The 20,894-nt window shown below is 36.7% G+C and overlaps 1 protein-coding gene across 2 annotated transcripts; it reads right to left on the bottom strand.

Moving 5' to 3' along the window:
• Nucleotides 1-4,224: 4,224 nt before the first annotated feature.
• LOC148674490 (uncharacterized) lies at nt 4,225-11,685 on the bottom strand. 2 transcript variants are annotated; one of them, XM_088624646.1, is made up of 11 exons: nt 11,474-11,682; nt 11,364-11,393; nt 9,498-9,803; nt 8,798-9,112; nt 7,635-7,679; nt 7,434-7,469; nt 6,806-6,904; nt 6,396-6,420; nt 5,792-5,832; nt 5,642-5,673; nt 4,225-5,371 (listed from the first exon to the last, which is right to left on the bottom strand). In XM_088624646.1, exons 1-11 carry the CDS (start codon nt 11,556-11,558, stop codon nt 5,198-5,200), a joined length of 1,188 nt encoding a protein of 395 aa, XP_088480772.1. In that variant the 5' UTR covers nt 11,559-11,682; the 3' UTR covers nt 4,225-5,197. The 2 variants fall into 2 exon arrangements, with proteins under 2 accessions (XP_088480772.1, XP_088480773.1); XM_088624647.1 differs by lacking the exon at nt 5,642-5,673 and having other exon boundaries at nt 5,239-5,371; nt 11,474-11,685.
• Between the last annotated feature and the right edge of the window lie 9,209 nt (nt 11,686-20,894).

Genomic DNA, 20,894 nt, shown 5'->3' with positions numbered 1-20,894 from the left:
TTTCCTGATGTCCTGGTATTAGCTCATCGGTATGGTGTAAGTTTTATCTGTACCATACCATACAGTATATAGGTACAGAATTCAAGCTGCACCACTGTATCGCTTTGGTAAGGAGACGGACAATGGCCAAAATCATGAAGACTCTCTCACACCAAATAATGAAGATGAAAAGAAACAGGAAGTCAACACGGGACATTGTACAGCATTTGGCTTCGATGGACATATTCGTTTCTGAAAGCACAGTGAGACAACATTATAAAGGGAAGAGGAGGCAAAGAGAATCTAAACCGAGGACGATTCAAAGGTAAATAACTTTCTAAAAATACTTTTCTTGCATGTAAATACAACTACGCACATTATTTTTAAAACTAATTGTTGATCTCTTTTTTTTAAGTCCTACTGTGCGAGCTATCGACAAACTGACTGATGAAAATGATGAGCTACCAGCGATGCAAGTCCAAAGACGGCTATGGGCTGACCTCGGTGCGACCGTTAGTCCGACATCGATAAGAAGAGTGCACAGGAGGCTTGGATGGAGATACAGAAAAACCAACACATGCCCCATGATAAGGCTAAAAAACAAAGAGGAAATACTCAAACAAGCTCTCCAATGGATTGAACAGGGGGAGGCATTTCAGGATGTACTTTTCACCGACGAAACAACAGTGGCTCTGGAACAGTTTTCAACAATGTCATTTTGCAAAGAGGGGAGATATGTGGACAAGCAAAAGCCCAAACATCCACTGAAGGTTCACGTCTGGGGGGGTATATCTAGAAGAGGCCCGGGACCACTTCTTATTTTCGAAGGAATTATGGAGCGTGAATTCTTAGAGGAAGTCGTGGTCACACAGCATGCCGCCCCATATATCAGGGAGCACTTTGGATCAAGGCACCGTCTCTTTCAAGACAACGATCTGAAACACACAGCAGCAAGGGCGAGGCTTGTAGCAGAAGGAGTGAACTGGGTGAAAACTCCAGCCGAATCCCCAGATCTAAATCCGATAGAGATGGTTTGTCATTCGCTGAAAGACTACGTTTGGAAAACTACTAAGTCCGTCACAAAGCAGGAACTGATCGATGCGATCTATAAATTCTGGGAGGAAGAACTGACCGAACAAAATTGTAACAATTTTATTAACAGGCTGTTTTCTTGTTCTTCCTAGGACTGTTGACCGGGGCGGGGGACATTCGGGAATGTGAGTCTGAGAAAGACAGTCTCACGTTTGTGGACAGTCTGTCCACAAACAAAACATTCCTGTTAGACAAGAGGAATGTAAAAAAAACAATTACTTTTTGTCAATGAAAACCTGTGTGTGTCTCTCTCTCTGCTGGATGTCTCTCTCTCTCTCTGCTGAATGAATAAAAGCATTTTATTAAAAACGCGTTTGTGTTTGTCTGGGTATTTACTTTGTAATCTGTGGTTTACATCTACTGTATTGCTTTAAGATACCACTTTAAAGGTGATATGTAAAATAAAGCTTTTTTATTATTGAAACATGATCAGATTTTCCCTGGTTCAGAAAAAAAGATCTCAAGTGCTACACCTAACTTTCTTAATTCGATGTATTTAAAGCAGTGAACTACTGTAGGTGTAACATAACATTCAGAAATACAATTGAGAATAGTTTTGTGGTGTTTGTATAGATGAAACGTTCCTAAAACGTATAACATAACAAAATTAAAGACGATTAAAATCTGTACTGTACTGTATGTCATCGAAAAATACAAGAAGTTTCTGCTTTGTGTAAGGATGGTATCAAAAAGTAATCTAAGTGGTGAGAAAGCTGTGCTCAATGTATTTAAGGCTGCCAACCAGTGCGGCTGTCCCACAGTGAAGCAGGCGTACAGTCTGGGCAGGTATAGATTACACTTTTCTAAAACGTATTTGAAAAATAAAAACGATTACAATCTAGTCCTTCCACGTTTGATCCCAAAATCCCAAGAAAAATAAATCTAAACGGGGAAAAAGTTATGCTGAAAGTTTAATAAGATACTTAGAAGACAAAGATACTGTATCAATTTCTGTTGCATTTGTCTGATTATGATTAAAAAAACACATATAATTAAACACACGTTTGCGTTTTAAATCAAAACGTGATTTAAATCAATATAAATGTTTATATTGTAATGCATACTGTCCAGCCTCCATTTCTCTATAAAAATCTACTCTATTACAAATTTACAATTCGTTGATAATAGAAATGTTCTTAAAAGCTTTGTGATAGTTGACCCACCCAGGCAGCAAAAGATCAGCTGCACTGGTAAAATGCGACACCGAAGATATGATTAATAACCTTTTAAATCTGAAGGGAGATCTGAAGGGATCCCCCCCCCACACACACACACAAGAGAAGCAGGAAGCAGAAGCAGGGACTGTTGTCAGAAGGGAAGAAGGTGACTATTCATTGTTATCAAAAATGACTTAGTTTCGATCATGTTATGAAATTTTGAAATATAAAAGTCAATTGATTGTCCATAATATTGCTATTCTATTTTTTCGAAGAAATGTTTGTTAAAAGAAAAGTAACAGCACCAGCTGGATTTGAACACACAACCCTTGAGGTGGTAATCCAGCATGTAGACCACTGGGCTACTAGGGAAGTCGCATGAAGAGAGGGGCAAAACAGCCCTACACAGCCCTGTCGCAGTACACGAATATAATCATATCGTTATTAATTTCTTTAGATACGCGATTCCATATTATATTAGCAGAAAAGCTTAAAACTACCACTTTTTTACACGCTATTTCACATGTTAGTTAAATACTTCGATGCTGAAAATGTTTAGGGAGAAATGGAATACCGGTGTGTATTTTTTCTTTAAAGTACCGATTCCTGGAATCTGACTGGCTGACACCCTTCTGAAGTTGTTCCATAATATCTGGTATACGGAAAAGAAAGCATTGATAAAAAAGCCTGGATTCTCATGTATCTGATACAAGTATCTTTTAATACAGTCTTTGCTGTGCTCTTGAGGATCCTTGTGATATTTTGAGCTCTAGTTGAATGATAAGTGTCGCAGTTTAAATAATTTTCATAGTTAGAAATTATGAAACGCCCTGTTAAAAGCATAAAAGTTTTTATGTCCGTTGACGTAAAGAAAATGCCTGACAAAGTAGGGCTTGGACAGATTCCAAGTGCTTGTACAAATGTGCTAAAGAAATTATACTTTGAGTATACAGCTTGTCCAAAGTCATTCATTATTAATACTATTAGTAATATCTTCGGTAAAGGCTTTGATGCATAAATATTTCTGATAAAGGTAGGTTGTGTACTTTTGTCCAACTAAGCAATCTTGCTTTCATAAAATATACCAACATTTTAATGACTGATGATTAACATGCTGTAATACACAGTTTAAATTTAAAAGCTCAAATGCTGTACATGAGTGGTTAAGCTTTATTGGCTCCTCCTGGCAGTTTTACAAGGTGATGCCGGATACTTTGGAAATACCCCACCCATTTTGAATGGCTGCATCTGTACTATATAATATTGTATAACCTCTGTGATAACTTGCTCTGAAAGATGCTCTACATAAATGAAAGTGAATTGAAGGGGAGACCAGTGTCTCTTAACACTCTAAAAGGACAATGTCATCAGGCCTTTATCCATGTGTTGGTGTAAGGTTACCCAACATCATCAAGAAACTGCAATGGGCAGTGCTGAACACTGGTGAAACAGACAATCAAACTGTTCTGGGCTTAGTGTCTTCAATTTACTAATTTACACTCTGTTCTCAGTTACATAGGCTAATTTAATTAAATTAACTGCATTATTGTAATGCTTCTTACCAGGCTCTCAGGAGTGAACAATCTTATACATGTCTGATTTAGAAAATAATTAAGTTAATTGTCTGATTGACTGCTCAGCTTGGAGCAAAACCCAGAAGACACAAGGTCCTCCAGGGCCTGAGTTTGAGACCCCTGACCTTAGTGATGCCTATTATGTAGAAAGAGAGTGGAGGAATTGACCATGTATAATGTTGTGGGGTGACATCTCTTGAAATATTGGGAACACCTACAGTAGTTGTCTTTCAGAACAACAGACAAAGGCAAGGTGAAGGCCGTTTAGCCATTGCTTTAATATTGAAGTTCTGCAGCCTGGAGCTGCTCTGTTATTGAAGGGTTTTTTGTTTTATATCATGAATATGCCATAGCACTCACTGCAAGGCTCACCCAAAACTTACTGAATCAAAAACTGAGCCAGCCCAACACTGAATCCTATATTGAAATCTATAACCTCAGATTTAATGTGCAGAACATCATTATCTCAGACAGTACTGAACAGCTTTTACAAAATGAGCAATGCAATTGTGCAATTGTGCAGAGCTTAAAATGGGATGTTGTGGAAAACATACAGGTTATTAATCTGTAGAAAAGTCTTTGAACAGTAGCTTGTAGCTGACAATATATTAGAGCATAGAAAATCATCTGTGTGATATTATTACACCAATACATGATTTACATGCTATAATCAATCATTACTTACATTTGTACAGTATATAGTGAATTTAATATGGAAGGAGTGGAACTTAGACAGGAAACCAAGTTTAAAATCCTTACTTTAACTAATGTGTTGCAGGAACCTCCTACAAGTTGAGTTTGATCATTATTGCATTTTATGTTGGGCAACTCAAGCCAGTTTAATGTTTTTTCTGATAACCAGCTACATAAAGTAGGAAAGGTTAGTTAATGTAATTAATAACAATAAGTTCAATTCCCATATTTAAAAACTCAGGTGTAGTGAAAGCATCTGGCCTTTTTGGCACTTATGAACCAGTGTTGATGGACACTGCTCTATTCCTCTACTTTTAGAGTTATTGTTCCCATTTAAAGTAAAGAAGATCAATTTATCACAGATACAGTAGCTCCACAAACATAAACGGTAAAAGTAATATATTAAAAAGGGGGTAATTTAACACCTGGTGTAATTGTCTTTTTAGTTTATACCACATAGTTTAAGTGAGGACACACAATACTCAGTGTGTCATACAATACATTGTTCACTTCATTAACTCAAATAATTAAGCAGTGTCCATCCATTCAGAGGAGGGAGTCTACATAAAAATATGACACACACTACCTTCAAAGTCCAAAAACAATGGAATAAATAGGAAAGGTACACTGGTGCAGAAATAATAAAGCATTAAGAAATGAAGAAATGCCTTATTTCCCTATTTCCCAGTTTGTAAATCTTCTTTATTCAGTGACTGAAGACAGGAATCCCTCCTCTGGTGCTCCTGTAGCCTCTCGGTGTATTCTCACAGTGGCGTACTCAGATCTTTCATCAAATTGTACCACTGGGACCACTTTCTTTGGCACTTTTAGTTTCACAGTGGCGTAACACACTTCATTCTCTCTTTCCTGCTGCTCCTGCAGAAGTGAGCACAGAAACGAGTCACTTAAGGATTTAATACTGCACCAGTGCTTCACAGCATAGGAACATCAGCAACATATCCTTGAATTTTCTGAAATAACAAGCCAATGTGTCTAAATAGTACCCATCACAAACAGTGTTAAAACACTGAATGATTCTAGATGTTTAAACCATTCTGTTGCCTAGTGTAACTATACTTGTTCACAATATATGTGTAACATATTTAGTTAGATATTTAGTTAGAACTCAAGCATTCATTTGTTTACCATTGAAATCCATTCTTCTTTAACGCTGGGATCTGTTTAAAAAAAAACAAATATGTGATTTAAAAGTTTGCTTTAGAGTACGTCTGTACATAACTTACGTCCAATGATTCGTTCTTTAAATTGTAATAGTTTTAGGCATACAGTACTTACAAGTGCCAGTCTCTGGACAGTTGTTCCCATGCTCTGTATCCCTGCAGAAGAGGAAGTTGAGAAACCAAGATTTACTGATCACATACAGTATGCATCTGTAATCACTACTTGATAAAGCGCCTTTGAAAATGTAAAATGATTATAGCAAACAGTCTTGGGCATCCTCCAGTTGACCAAATCTGGCATGAAACAGATCCATAATGGCTTTTAAGAACCAAAAAGTATTTTTGTCATTTTTTAAAGAGGATTTGATAAATGTACGTGGAGATGCCATCGATTTATGATCATGCTATGATAGCCCATACCCTGAAAGGAGAGAGGTCTGTGTCCCAAGAACAGTAAAAGTATCTTCAGCTACAGGGGCGCCCAACCCTGGTCTTCGAGACCAACACACCTGTTGGTTTTCATTTTAGCCAAACAGGTGATTGGATTGTGGAAGAAGATTGAAATTGAGATTTTAAGTCACTTCCAAAGCAAAGTAAATAAAAGGCAAACCAAGACATGTTTCAGAAGGCCAAACCAAGAGGTCAAATTAATCAGATTATTGGGTGTGAAGCACCCCAGTGCAAGGGTTGGGTTCCCCTGTATTAGAAGTCTGACTCACCTCTCACTGTCCTGTTTTTTTCTCTCTGAAAAATATCAATAGTTTTTAAGACAAACTGTGCATTTTGTTTGTTTAAAAAAAAACATTTTTAAATGGTCGTCATAATCTTTAAATACATTATCAAAAATGATGTTTGTGTTATACTCTGTTCTAAGTATTAAGTTACTATTGATATTTATGGAAGCATATTCAATAGAAAATACAAATCTGCTTGTTATTGTTATTGTTATTAAATCAGAATGCATTTTATCAGTTACATAAACAATTTAATTCTTGCCAACCAAAAAATAAAACTATGTTTTATGTTTCTTGTGCTACAAGAAGCTAAAGGGTGTTTTCAATCTATCAGTTACAAGAGCAGCTCACTCTAAAAGGACACAGAATACTGCTAACAAAAACCATCAACGCACTGAGGCAGAGGAATGTCACAACTCCTACTGTCATGAGAAAGAGCAGTCCACTACCTGCCCCCCAAGTGACAATCTCAGGAAATTTGCCTGAAAAGAAAACTGCAAGAAAATGACAAGAAATTACTTATTTGGGCATAAATAGGAAAATGAAATTCACAACACATTTGTATGAGAGCACATTGATATTAACTTTAACAGCAATATTGCATGAGATCTCATCCTCATCTAGACATGGTAATCTGCAAAGTACATCAATATCCCACTTGTTAATTGGTCTCATCAACAGTTCATCATGCTGACAATGTGCTCGACTGAATCACCATGACAATTGTTTCTAGGCACTAATTTATCGATTTTGAAAGGTGGCAATTTGCCTCCCTCAAACTTTAATTCCCTCTGTCATGTAGCCATTATGTAAAAGTCAGAATATTTTTATGAAAATGATTTTCAGGATGGAAAGGGAAAGGCACAACATATCACCGGGATCAAGTACCAGGATCTAGCTGTTGTGGGCATTTGAGACAAATTACTATGGGGAAATGTAATATCACGGGAAAGCTAAAAGGTACAACTATACAAAAATGTGCTAAAAGGTTAATTTAGGGTTCATATCTGAATGATAACTCACCATGACTGTTTGTTGTGGATTGTGTCCCAGTAACATCTTCAAAACAATAAAGAAAAGCCACTAAGTCACTTATGGATTAATTACTGCAGACCCATCTAACACCACAGCAAGATAATCTCTGCAATGATCTCTGTTTGAATGGAAGGACAGATGAATAAGGAAATACCTTCACCCTCTTTGTCTTCCAAAAATGACACTCACCAGGGCTTTTTGCAGTGATATGTGATTCTGTGACATCTGGGACACCTGTAAGAATACCCCAGAAAATTATTAGTGTATTCCCACATTCAAGCCACATTGCCCAGAAAGGAAATCACCAAAGCATACTGCATATTTTAAGCATACTGCATGTGAGATGATAATATTCAAGCACATCATCAAGGAGAAGAGTATAAAAGCTTGGCCAAAGCATTGATGATCTTCATGACACTAAACCTGAGTACAAGTTGTAACTGTGACTACAATCAGCTCAACCAGCTCACCAGTCATCCCTGCACCATCACAGCCTAGGCTTTGGATAAGCACATTGTAAAAGAGAGGTGACTTCCATGAAAGACGGACTAGAAAAGAACTATTTCAGCTTTTGATGTGTTTATATCAACATCATCTAGACAATGCATGAATAAGCAATTTAAAAGGCAATAAATAATGATAATTTTAAAATAGGGATGTTTTGTTAAAATTGTATATCACAGTAGTAAGACCTCATTTAGAATTTTGTGTACAATTCTGTTTGCCATGTAACAGAAAACTAGTGCTGCTCTGGAATCAGTCCAAAGAAGAGCAATCAGATACATTTCCAGGGCTTGAGGGAATGTCCAGTACCGACGGCTAAAAGAAATGAAACATTTTAGTCTTGAACAGAGATACATGGAATCGAAAACCTCACAGTCTTTGACAAGTCAACCCAGTGGACTGCTTCAGAAAAAACAGAATGAAACATGAACCAGAGGACACAAGTGGGAACTTTCCAAAGTGCATTTAAAATTGAGAACAGGAGCCTTCTTTCCCAAAGGGTTGTGGGAGTATACTGTAGAACAAGCTACCCAGTCAATTTGTTGAAGTTTCAATTAACTAGAAACTACCAACAAGATGTGCTGAATGGTTTCATCTCGTTTCTAAACTTTCTTATAATCCTGTGATTTTAATCAACATAGGATAAAAGCCACACACAACCCAATGTATAAGGAAAAGCAAGCAAGAAAGAAAATAAAATGAAAGAAAAGGGAAAAAATCCCAGTATATTAATATAAGCCTGCACACTCAAATGTACACAAAGATGGATTGAAAAATATAAACATGGAAACATAAATATTTGCTCAAATAAAAAGTGAAGGACATTATGAAATTAGTCTGGTTCTTACCATCCACCCTGATTCCTATAATTTCACTGCGCTGTGAAGTAACTCGATCGCCTGCTCTCACCACTTCAACTGCACAGCTCACAAAGACTTCAGTGCTGGTTCCACTACCTCTCCCTTTCAGCAGCTCCCTTCCAGACACAGTGAGGAAACAGACTTTATACTTTTCCCGGAATGGCACAGTTCTGAAAGGGGCATTGCTCAGATCCGTGTAGAAATGGCAGTGTGTTCCTCTCTCAGCTTCACAACGAACAGTAACACGCTCCTCTTTGTCAATGTGCTTGAGGTCCACTTGAATATGAAACCCTTTAAACTGATCTGTCGGTCAACAAAACAGGAGAAGTCTCACATCAATACACTGGAAGAGCCCTGAAAACACAATAGGAGACACACTGCGAAAGAAGGAATGAGACGGAAAAGACTGGTCTTTAATAATCTGTTGGAGTCAGTTGCTTTTTGAAGAAAAATGCAGTAGAAAATTGTTAATACAATTTTACTTTTTAATCATTTAAATAATTAAATCATGTAACTTTATGGTATGCCCCATTCTGAAATGGTGTGTAAGGTTGGATTTAAGAGACAAGTAGCTGTTCCATACTACTTGTATTGCTTTGACCAAGAACCTCAAAAACAAGAACCAACTGACAATGAAGTACAGAGAGTGAATTTTCCAAGCTTAGTGATTTAAATGATGAAAGCTCACCATCGACCTTCAGTATTTTAGCTTTACTCCGCTGTGAGGAAAGGATTTGATTCCCCATATTCAATTCAACACTGCAGCTCAGAAAGATCTCAGATGTCTGTTGAGTTCTCATTCCTAGCATCTCCTTCCCAGATACAGTGAGTTGACAGGTGCCAAACCTATTTGGCACTGATCTGAAAGACTCTGTGCTCTGATCGGTGTAGAAATGACATTGTGTTCCTCTTTCAGATTCACAGCGAATTTCGGTGTACTCCTCTATGTTGATGCATTCTGGATGTACTTGAAGAAAGGGACGTGCTAGTCCTGCTGTACTTAAAAATAAGAGGAGAGAGCAACTCAAATGTGTTTGAGATGAATTTGTGTAATACTGTGATTTTCAAAACAATATGTATGTTCCTCAATTGGTGGCATATTCAGAAGTCTATCAACAGTCTAACACACATTTTGATTTCAGATGAATGTGCATCACAGTCCTGTTAATTGTCTGGTGTACTTACAGACAGATGATCAAAACATTTCAGTGCAGTACTGTATTAAATTTCCCCCCAACATGTTTTCCAACACTGGATTTAAGTGAGAAAACAAAATATTTCTTCTTGTATTTCTCTGGTCAGAAAATGATGGCAGTGTATTCCTACTACTGTATATCATGAATGAAGCATAGGGAAAGGAATTATTAAACCTGACTCTTGAAAAACTATAAATATAATACAATATTCTATAATGCAGGGTTGGAGACCCCTGATGTAGGTTCTTCTGCTTTCAATTTTGAGCATCATCCTTTTGGCTTTTATTATAGCTTATTATTATAGACATTTGTGGCTGTTATCTAGTACTGTATTGCATCCTGTTCAAGAAATCTGGGCAATCTTAGCATTGAATAATTATTGTGATTCAAGGCAAACCTTCTGCTTAATCAGCATATGAGCAGATGGCATCCTTGTAGAACATTCCTGTACTTTGTAGAACATAAGCCAAATGATATCCTCTCGTTTAACATTTCATGTTCTTATATTCTAACATTTTCTTCTGTGCCTGTATTCATCTTGTCATGTATCATATGAATGTTAGTAGAACCTGTGACCTCATATTATACATCTTCTACTGCATTGTCTAACTGCAGTTACAATGTTTCCTTAATTAATGGCTATTTCTAGAATATTTCTGGTCCATTCTTGGTAAAAGCAGTATTCTAATCTTATCAATCCATGGAATTCTTCATGAATGATTTATATTTCTGTAAACTGTATTTCCTGCAAATAGTGGTTTTGAGTTCGTTGAATGGTTAACAGCAAAGTGTCATGCAAACACATCTCTTATCTTCAGGTTTTTTTTACAAATCTTTTGTGCACTATTATGTGTGAAACTTCTCAGTCTTCTAATCGTTGTATAGTAGGCATCTGAATTCTCCTTCATGCTTTGCCAGTAATTATTTAAGGATATCCTTTCAAACATCTGAAGAAATTGCCGATATCTTTACCAAAATGTTTTAAAATCCTTGAATTTTTGTCACAGTAATGATGGTTTAATATTTGCGAGCTGCTTGTTTTAATACTTTTTTTAAATATTCTTACATTGATTATAGGATACTTTTGACTTTTGTCTTAAACGTTTTATGATATACAGTACTTCCAGAACCTGGAAAGCAGAGCGAAAAAAAGTTTGCAAAGTCTTATTGATGTACAAAGCATTAGCCGAAATGGTTCCATACTTAAGTGTAATCTTTGTATAATGCAATATATGAATTATTCACACTACAGACATTAGTATTTTGGGATCCAAGAGTTTAAAGTTACAGAACTAAGTAACATAATGCATTTCACATCAAACAGCAGAAAAAACAAATACACTAATAAAAAATCATACCTGAACAACTTGGTCTCACTTCAACTCCACCTGTAACGTTAACAAAAGAGAGAAAGTTCAGTCACCAACCTTCTGCACAGTACACAAAAGAATGACTATAATACACTCACTCAGTATAAGGTATAACATAAAAAGCATTTTGACTCTGCAGCATCTACGTTCTCCAGAGAATGTGTAACCTGATGAAGAGCACATCTAATAGGCACAGGAAACATGAAAGAGCTCAATCAGAGTGGGTTTGTGATGACGCTGAGGTTGAGTCCTTGTTTATCTGGATGGCCCACTCATCAATCTTTCACTGAAAGCATCTCTCTACACACAATCTATTCAACTGTACCAACTGGATCATGCTGTGTCCTGTGTTCAGCAATGCTAGTGTGCATGGGGAATGTCTTGCAAACCTGAGACTTTGCAACTTTTTTTTTTCCATTTGTCAGTATTGGGTACATTACATCTCTATGTATAAGCAAACACTAATGCTTTCTCTTTGCAGGGTTCATAAAGACATCAGACATCATACTTTTCTCTGTTTTCAATATTATACCGCCAAACCAGGAGTATGTAGTGAATGCATAAGGAATGCATAAGGAATAATATATATGTGTATCCAAAATGAAGCTGAGATCTAGACTTGAGTAAGAGTAAGTGAAGTGACCGACACTGATAATTCTATAAGGAATTGATGTTACTATATTTTCTTTATAGATTTTTGTATGATCTCCATACATATGTTAATGAATATGTACTGTATACTGTACATAGCAATAGATTGTGGTGTCTCATCTAGAATAACTTCAGTTCAGACACCAATTATTTTAGATGTGATTTTATACAAAATAGGTTAAATTAGTAAAGTAATTTAAACACCATCAGATATGTTAAATATTTAAAACTTTTCATAAAATATGTATAGAATTATAATAAAAATAAAACAGAAGGATGCTGCATGATTTTCTAATCTATGGGGACAATTGGAAGTTTTTCTATATAAAGTAATTGGAATTGTGAATTTCGGTTTTCAACTTTTCACTTTTCAATTTTCAATGTTGATCTAAATTTTCAAGGAATTCATTATGTTCATTCACGGATGAGCATACTAGCATGTGTTAAATCTATGTCTGTACCTCACACTCAAAGAAAGGCTTAGATTTAGAGGAGCGGTGTAAAATTCATATGGCAGTTGCATTCATACAGTAGCCCCCAGCAATGACTGAATTTATGTTTCATCTGAGCTCACTAACAAAGCAGGTGCCCTTAGTGGTATTACTCTATCAGTCTTGCATACATAAGAGCTCCCTGTAGTTCTCTAGCTCTGTCCGGTCACATTGCCTCTTTGATGATGTCACAGATCAAGTTTGACAGGACCATGTCTTTGCACAAAAACGTTTAAAAAAGCTGTTGACACCGCAAGGCCTACAGTATACAGTACAGTAAGCACATTTCTTCCAAACTCTGCCTGATTCCAGACTAAACCACCATTGGCCTCACTGAAACTATCTATTGTTTTATTATTTCAAAAGGAGATTTTTAAACATAGTAATAAGGTTATTGTAATAAATAAACAATGCTGTGTGATTCAAGAACTGGAGAGATTTCAATTTCATCATACAAGTGAATGAAAAGCCATCATGCTTTGTAAAACTAATAGCTGATGCCAAAGAGCAATAGCAACAGTTAAAGAAATGAATTATTTGTTTATTTTATATTGCTGATATGTAGCAGATAACACTCCACATTTCTGGTGTTTATTTATTCGTCATACAATGTCACTTTAAGCTTGACTTTTGCTGATTCTGTTTTCCTGTTTCACTGAACTAGTCTTATTGACCTGTACACTCAAACAGAGGTGAATTTGCCTGTAAACTGTAAAAAAACTCATCCTTGGGTTTCTCAAATGAATTTAATGTTAAAAAAACTTTTTGTAAGATGAAAAAAAAGAAAATTCAATGCCCATTCTTTTTTCTCAATGTAAAAGCTCATTACATGTTTACAAGGTTAATAAAACTGTCCATTATTACTCATTGTTACCTTAAGAGTACAGAATTCTCAGAATACAAACACATGTTCACACAAAAACACAGTTGACACCACAAGGCCTTATCGTGTTCATGGTAATTAGTCAACTTAATGTAGTATAGTAGTTGACAAAATAAAATATGTAAAATATGTAAACTGCTGAACAACAGAGCTCTGCTAAGCTCAAGGCAATACAAACATCTTTTGATCACTCTCCTTTTTTCCATCATGTAGCTCTGTATTCAAGCTTTACAGCCAGGAAAAATGTTACCCTTGTTTTCTTTGCTTTTGTAACAACTAAAACATAGGCAACAGGTTTTCTCTACATAATGTTAAAAATAAAGAGGATGTTCAATGATTTAAACCAATAAGTAAGTATGATCTCAACGGAATTAGTTATGATTAAACAGATTTTTTGGTAATGAAAAAAAGCTTCATACAGCAAAAAACAGGTCAAAAACATGTTGCATTGGACAACAAACACCTACAGTATATAGCAAGGCATGGACGTACAGTATATACTAGTTCATTTATTTGTGCTAGTCACTGAATGAGATATCAGGACAATTATTATATAATATTATTTTCAACGGAACAGCCTTACATAGTGTGAAATAATCACATCTGTTATATATTCAAATATTTACAAGTAATAACAACAACAAAAACTAAATAAACCTATACTCAAAGGATAATGAGGAAGTATTATTAAATTGGCATCTAATGAAGATGTAATTTATTGTATATAAAAAAGCAAAACACTACAAATAAATAATACGATGTAATTGTTACACCAGATATTTTGAAAATGTAATGTTATGGTTATATACAGTAAAGTGACTCTTGAGGTGTCTTAAGAATTTAGAACAATAATGTCTGGCTAGCATCAACATTTGTAGTTCTCAGGAGTTTCAAAGCAAGGAAGGAAATGGGGTGTTTGCTAAGTGGAAGAGGGTCTAAAACACTAATCAAAGGGATCATGTGGTTTACCTTGGTTTATACAGTAACTGCTGTGGAAATGATTAACAGTCCTCAACAGTTAAGGAACAGAAGGTAAAAACAGGCAGGTAGGTAGACAAGAGAAAAGGAGACAGAGAGGCACAAAAAAGAAGCAGAGAAAAAGAGAAGGAAAGGAGAGAGCAGGGAAGATCCTTATTCTGGTCAGCCTCTAAGACCAGATTTCTGTTTAGCAGAGAAGTGAGAAATTGCTCTGCCAGTTGAATTCAGGAGGAATATTAGGATGGTCAGAACTGCAATAGCCCAGAGTGGACCTTAGCCAGAACACTACAGTTGACAGCTTTGCTCTTACAAACAGTGGCGTGGGATCTTTAATGCCCAAGTCAAGTGGTCAAGACCTTGGTTTAATGTCTGATTTGAAGGATAGTGCTTTACTGGTCACCATACTGGGATATTCATTTCAAGATGGTGCTCCAGAAAGAAGAGAGCCACCTCCTGGCTCACCAGCCCCACTTGTAGCAGCAACCTGGTTTTCTTAGAGGATTCCTGTCCAGTACTGACCAAGGTCATCCTTCTGGGATCCGACAGCTTCACACTATGGTGCTGTAATGCTGCTGCCAAGGACTAATGTTGATTTCTGAGGACTGAGCATGAGAAGGTTCACTAACCCAGCTTAGTCTGTGTTGGCCTGGCAATTAACCCATAAACAACCCTTATACCCTAATCACTAGCCTGAAGCAATAAACTTACTGTTCCTCAGTCCTAGTAATAATAATAATTGCTTACACTTATATACACTCCACTCAAAGCGCTTTACAGGTAATGGGGACTCCCCTCCACCACCACCAATGTGCAGCATCCACCTGTATGATGCGACGGCAGTCATAGTGCGCCAGAACGCTCACAACACATCAGCTATCAGTATCATAGTAATGAAGCCAATTCACAGAGGGGGATTGTTAGGAGGCCATGATTGATAAAGGCTGATGGGGAAATTTGGCCATGATGCCAGGGTTACACCCCTACTCTTTTCGAGAAACACCCTGGGATTTTTAATGACCGCAGAGAGTCAGGACCTCGGTTTTACACCTCATTCAAAGAACAGCGCCTGTTTACAGTATAGTGTCCCCGTCACTACACTGGGGCATTAGGACCCACATGAGCCGCAGGGTGAGCACCCCCTGCTGGCCCCACTAACGCCTCTTCCAGCAGCAACTTTAGTTTTTCCCAGGAGGTCTCTCATCTAGGTACTGACCAGGCTCACACCTGCTTAGCTTCAGTGGGTTGCCAGTTGTGAGTTGCAGGGTGATATGGCTGCTGGCTAGTACATATGAGTCATCACATCTTCTACATTCCATAACACTTGATCTCATAAATAGGTATCTGAACAAATGCTTGACTTATTTTGTTTAATATTTTCCCAGGTCTAAGGTGGGCAATGATACAAAGAAACTGATAACTGTTCTACTGGACAGTGGCCATCATATCCCTGTGCTGAGGGTCAGAGATAGTTTATTCTTGTTGGCTGAGTTACATTGAAAGTTGAACAAAAACACCAAATACGAAATATATTTAAGTGCAGCCTTTGATAGTGGTTTCATTAAATGGTAGTTGCAATTACTCTACAAATGGTGACAAGCTCCTTAACAATGATAAACAAATAAAAATAAAATGCTAGACTGCTTACATTTACTTATTATATGATGGATGTTGAGTATCTCAGGAATAATAGTAGTAGGGGTGAAAGTTACCCACCAATCCATCCATTTTCTGACTGCTTTATCCAGTGTAAAAGGTCAGGGTAGTGCCATGACCCAGCAAACAACAGACACAAAGAATCAACCTGGAAGACACACCAGTCCATTATAGATTACATACTGTAGACACACACTCACACCAAGGCCAGTTTTCCCAGAAGCCATTTAACTTACCAGTATGTCAGTGGGAGACGACAGGGGCACCGATGCCAAAACCCATGCCAAAACTGCGAGAACATACAAACTCAATGCAGATTGTACCCCAGCAATGCTAACCAGTGCATTATTATACTGCAGACAAAGGATAGATGTGAAGGGGTGGTACAGTATGCTGCATACTCTAATACTCCAAACCAGCCGGGTTAAACTGATCATACCATTGCTATTGATTTAAAAGACCAATTAACTGGGCCATATTTACCATACTGGTACAAATGGGGGTTATGAAAACAGAGACTAAAAGAAATTAGTGGGATAATCAGTAATTAAAATGAAAGAGCAGAACGAAGAATATACCAGAGTGGTTGGTATACTGTAAACAGAGGCACCTGAGTTCTTTGTTTTCTGTCATAGGTTTTGTGAAAAGACTAATAAATCAGGAACACTGGGTTAAACAAACATTTATTAATTCTCACACAACTCAAACTAACAACAGATAACATAAACATATGCACTAACCAACCAGAAACCCCCAGACTGCCTTAAAATATATAATAGGGCCAAAAATAGAGATAAACCTACATATTGCATCAAAGAGAATACAACCTAGAGTCAAATCTCTCTGTCCATAAATCAGGATGCTACAAAATAAATGGAAAAACTATCTCCCTATTCTAAAAATGCATCCACTAACAAAGAGAGTCTTATTTTAACCTAGGGATTCTCTATACAGGAAATCAGTTTCCTAAAAATGAATTGTAAGTTCTCCTTACAAGGTTAAAATATTTAATCTGCTGTGCACTGGAACTGCTGGTGCATACTGTATCAGCGCCACACAACTCCCTGTCACAGTGCAGGGATACAGGACGAGGTGGAAGGGTCGCCAGTTCAAATGAATATCTTCTATCAAATCAATAAGATGAAAGACCAGCATGAGGTCACTATGAAAAACTTTCATTTAGCTTTAGTTTAGCTGAGCTCGATGGGTGGAGCTAATATATAATGCCTACAAACCTCTACAAGGAAAAAAACACATGTTTAGGCTGGAGATCCTTGGACGGGGGCTCTGTGATGAACCAGGAGACATCCGCAAGAGTATAATTTATTGCTGCTCCTCTGAGTGGGACCAGCTGTTGGCATTGATCTTGTAATTGCATTGCCACGCACCTGTCAAAGAGGTGGGAGCTGAGCCAAATTCCTGGCACTTTGAGGCCCTCTAGTGGCGACCAGCAGAATTTCTTAGCCTACTGTGTCACAACCCAAATATTTCAGAGATAGATAATACTTTATTAATCCCTTAGGGAAATTGATTAAATAGATGAAGTGGGTCCCCTCCCACGAGCAAAGAACTCAGGGGTCCTTCAGATGAAAAGTGATAGAAAAGTAAGGAATTAGAATTAATTATAAAATATTATTAATTATTGATGTCCTACTATAAGAGGCCTGCACTTTAAGACATGGATAACACTCACCTGTACAGCCAGACTCAATTATACAGAAGAGCCTTAGGCAGCATAAATAGCAGTTTCTGACTTGGTGAGCACATCCTATTAGCTACTGTGCATTGCATATGTTTACACATGTCAACCACTTTCCTGATTGAGCTACAGTATGCTTGTTCTAAGATGCAAATGATCACCCTTTCAGCAAGAAAAGCCAGTAAGCTTGAGAAGAGACTTTAAGGTCCTCATGCTCACATACAATGCACTACATGGTCTAGCTCCAGATTATTTTAAGAGCTTACTGCATGATATAGTTCAAAACCTCATCTGAAATCTGTGGATTCAACATTTCTTACTCTATCAAAAACTAAACGCCAAGCAATGAGTGATCATATCTTCTGATATACCACATCATGTCTGCCGAAATCACTACAAAGGTCTGTGATTTTGTTTTTACATATTATTGTTGTTGTATTGTGGCCCAAAATAAAAATACAAAAAAGGAATACAGTAGATATGTAATGTGTGGGAGAAGTACTTTTTCAACTCAACTTTAATCATTTTTTAATTCAGATGTTGATCTATCAAATACGTTTTTCTGGTCTCATCGATCTAAACTGAGAATAAGAATGCAGGATATTTTCAGTAAGTAAATCGAGAGCCCAAGATGTATCTCAATATAACAATATAACCAGGTGGAGCAATGGTGCCCCCTGCTGTAGAAATGTTTACATAGATGAAAATGATTAAATGCACAGCATAAGAAAAGAAAGCATTTGAAAGAATAAAAGATTCCCTTTAGCACTTAATATGAAGAAGGTAAGACTCATTGCAGTTTGGTACATTAGCTTTTCATGATTTCACTTTCACAAGTTCTTCCTCAAAGCTTGCTCATTGGGAAGGAAAACTAGGTAGGATAACCGACCTTCTCAGTTCTGTAAATATAGCCTGGTAGAAGTTCACATATTTTAAGATCTTCTGCTAAGACACTGAATAGGATTTAGAAGTATGTGCAAAAGTAGTGCCAAATATGTGCACATCCTTATAGCACTCATAATGTTTTCAAGTGCTAAACTGTGGATCTTTAAGATAAAGAGGAAAACTGATTCATTAGGGAAACAGAACCACATGCCAGTTTAGATATTTCTTAACTAATTTAAAGTCATAACCAGCAAGAAAAGCTAATGTCATTGCAAAACTGGCGCTTCAGAAGAAACATTCTGATATTGTGAAAATAATCAATTCAGAGCTAGGTTTTCACAAGTTTATACATCTTCTTGTGTACTATAAATTCTGGTTTGTTTGGTATCTTCTGTACTGTGTGCAATTCTGTATACTCCATTTTTACTTTTTACTGCACTTCTCACTGACTGTACTTACTGTATTGCATTGTTGTATTATTGTATCATTTTGTTACACTGTGCTGTGTTGACTGTGCCAGGCTGCTGTTGTTTTCTATCTATGTGAGCATGATAAGAGTGAAACAATTGCTTTATTTTCTATTAACCTTTCTTTTAAGACTCAGCCTCAACTAGAAGATGAAAATGCAATTTGTACATGCTTATGTTTAAATTAAGACACAGATCTTATAAAAATACACATGAACATTTGAGAATAGGTTTCTTAACCTCAAATGGTGTTGAATTGCTTAACCCACACAATTGTGGGCAACCTAAAAATACAGCAGCTTCGAAGCTTGTTTTTAGGAGGTGATACATTGAATAACATAGAAGAATAACAGTATGTTAGGTAGGCAAAATTATATTTATAAGTATGAAACTGAGCAAGCAAGCCAAAATACTTTTTACGTATGCGCAACATTTATAGTGGCCTATGTGGTTTACACAGACCTCGATTGAATTCCACTGGAAAAATGTTTAGTGAAGCAGAAAAACAACATCGGGTTTCACTAAGTGAAACAGCAAGAGATCACATAACATCAGGGTGACCACAGACACATCTATGGTTTTAACTTCATACAATCACACAGTCAGTGGATTATCAAAAGATGTCCACAGCTCTCCCGCCAGATTAACAATGTGTATGCAAGTTTAGAATGTCTGTACAGTTTGCTTTTTGCTTAGGTTTTTCTACAGTAGGTATCAAAGAAACTGGGTAGTAGGCAGAACTTTGCAGCTACCCTTTTCTAAAAGATCTGTGCCATAAGAATTAATTTTTGGCTGAACTATCCAAACCGGGTTAGTCAAAATTATTTCTCTATTCTATATTATTTATCCTCATGACAATTACTCAAGAAATATTTTAAAGGAGCCATCATCCAAATCATAATGTATTTTTCTCATTAGATTACATATTCACCAACCACATACAGTAGGAAAGAACTTCAAAACTAGAAAGAATTAGCCCAGTAGAACCCAGACTGGAGGATGAGAACATAAGAACAATGACAAAGGAGAGGAAACCTTTCAGCACATTTAATCTGTTTGGTAGTTAGTAGCAAATTGATTCTAGGTTCTCATTCAGTCATTTCTTCAAAGACGCCAGGGTTTTGGCTTCAACAACATGGTTGAGTAGCTTGTTCAACAACCCTGATGAAAATTCATATTGCACCTGGTTTGGCTGAAGTCCTGATTTCTCTTATCTGACCCACCTTTAAGCAAAGACTGTTGCTGAGTAAGAGATTTATAAAAAAAACAGAAATAATTGTAATTAAAGAAATTAATCAGACGTAAAGGGGGTTTTACTTTGTTGGGGGAAAGAACAAATGTAATCATCAGAAACCACACACAAGTAATGTTACAGAATGAAAGAAAATGTACCAGCGTCTCTCCTGTAAACATTTATTGAAGGATGTTTGTTTCTTATAAATTTTGTCTGTGTTGTGCAGTATGTACAGGTGTATTATGGAATTTGTATACAATTTAAAGCTCCAGATAAGAAGTTAAAAACATGGTTCAGTCAGAAGAAAAACAAAATTGCTGTTATTATCTTTCATGTAAAAGAGGTGTTTGTGTACTTCTCTCAAAATAAATTGCTCTTTTAAAGGGTTTGTGATAGCAAAGATTGATTTCTCAAACTGTTAAAAGAGAAAAATGGAAAGTGGTAGAACACTTAAGTATTACATAGTAGAACCAGCACAAAAGAAAGTGTTTTCTCTGGCTTGATTGAGATGAAAGGTTTAGAAAAATGGACAGGAAATTGCAAACTAGCTCTGTAGGGAATAATTTGAAGTAAGATGA

Source organism: Lepisosteus platostomus, chromosome 3 (assembly GCF_059453375.1).
Source record: "Lepisosteus platostomus isolate fLepPlt1 chromosome 3, fLepPlt1.hap1, whole genome shotgun sequence".
Classification (NCBI taxonomy): domain Eukaryota; kingdom Metazoa; phylum Chordata; class Actinopteri; order Semionotiformes; family Lepisosteidae; genus Lepisosteus; species Lepisosteus platostomus.
This window is presented reverse-complemented; position numbering and strand designations above follow the sequence as displayed.

Excerpts from the sequence above, each read along its gene's own strand:
- LOC148674490 (XM_088624646.1), bottom strand. The coding sequence starts at position 11,558 with ATGTGCTCTTCATCAGGTTACACATTCTCTGGAGAACGTAGATGCTGC. Across the intron at positions 6,905-7,433 it reads ATCCACAACAAACAGTCATG|TTTTCTTTTCAGGCAAATTT; the intron begins GTGAGTTATCAT and ends ATTTTCTTGCAG. Across the intron at positions 5,674-5,791 it reads CTGTCCAGAGACTGGCACTT|ATCCCAGCGTTAAAGAAGAA; the intron begins GTAAGTACTGTA and ends TTTTTTAAACAG.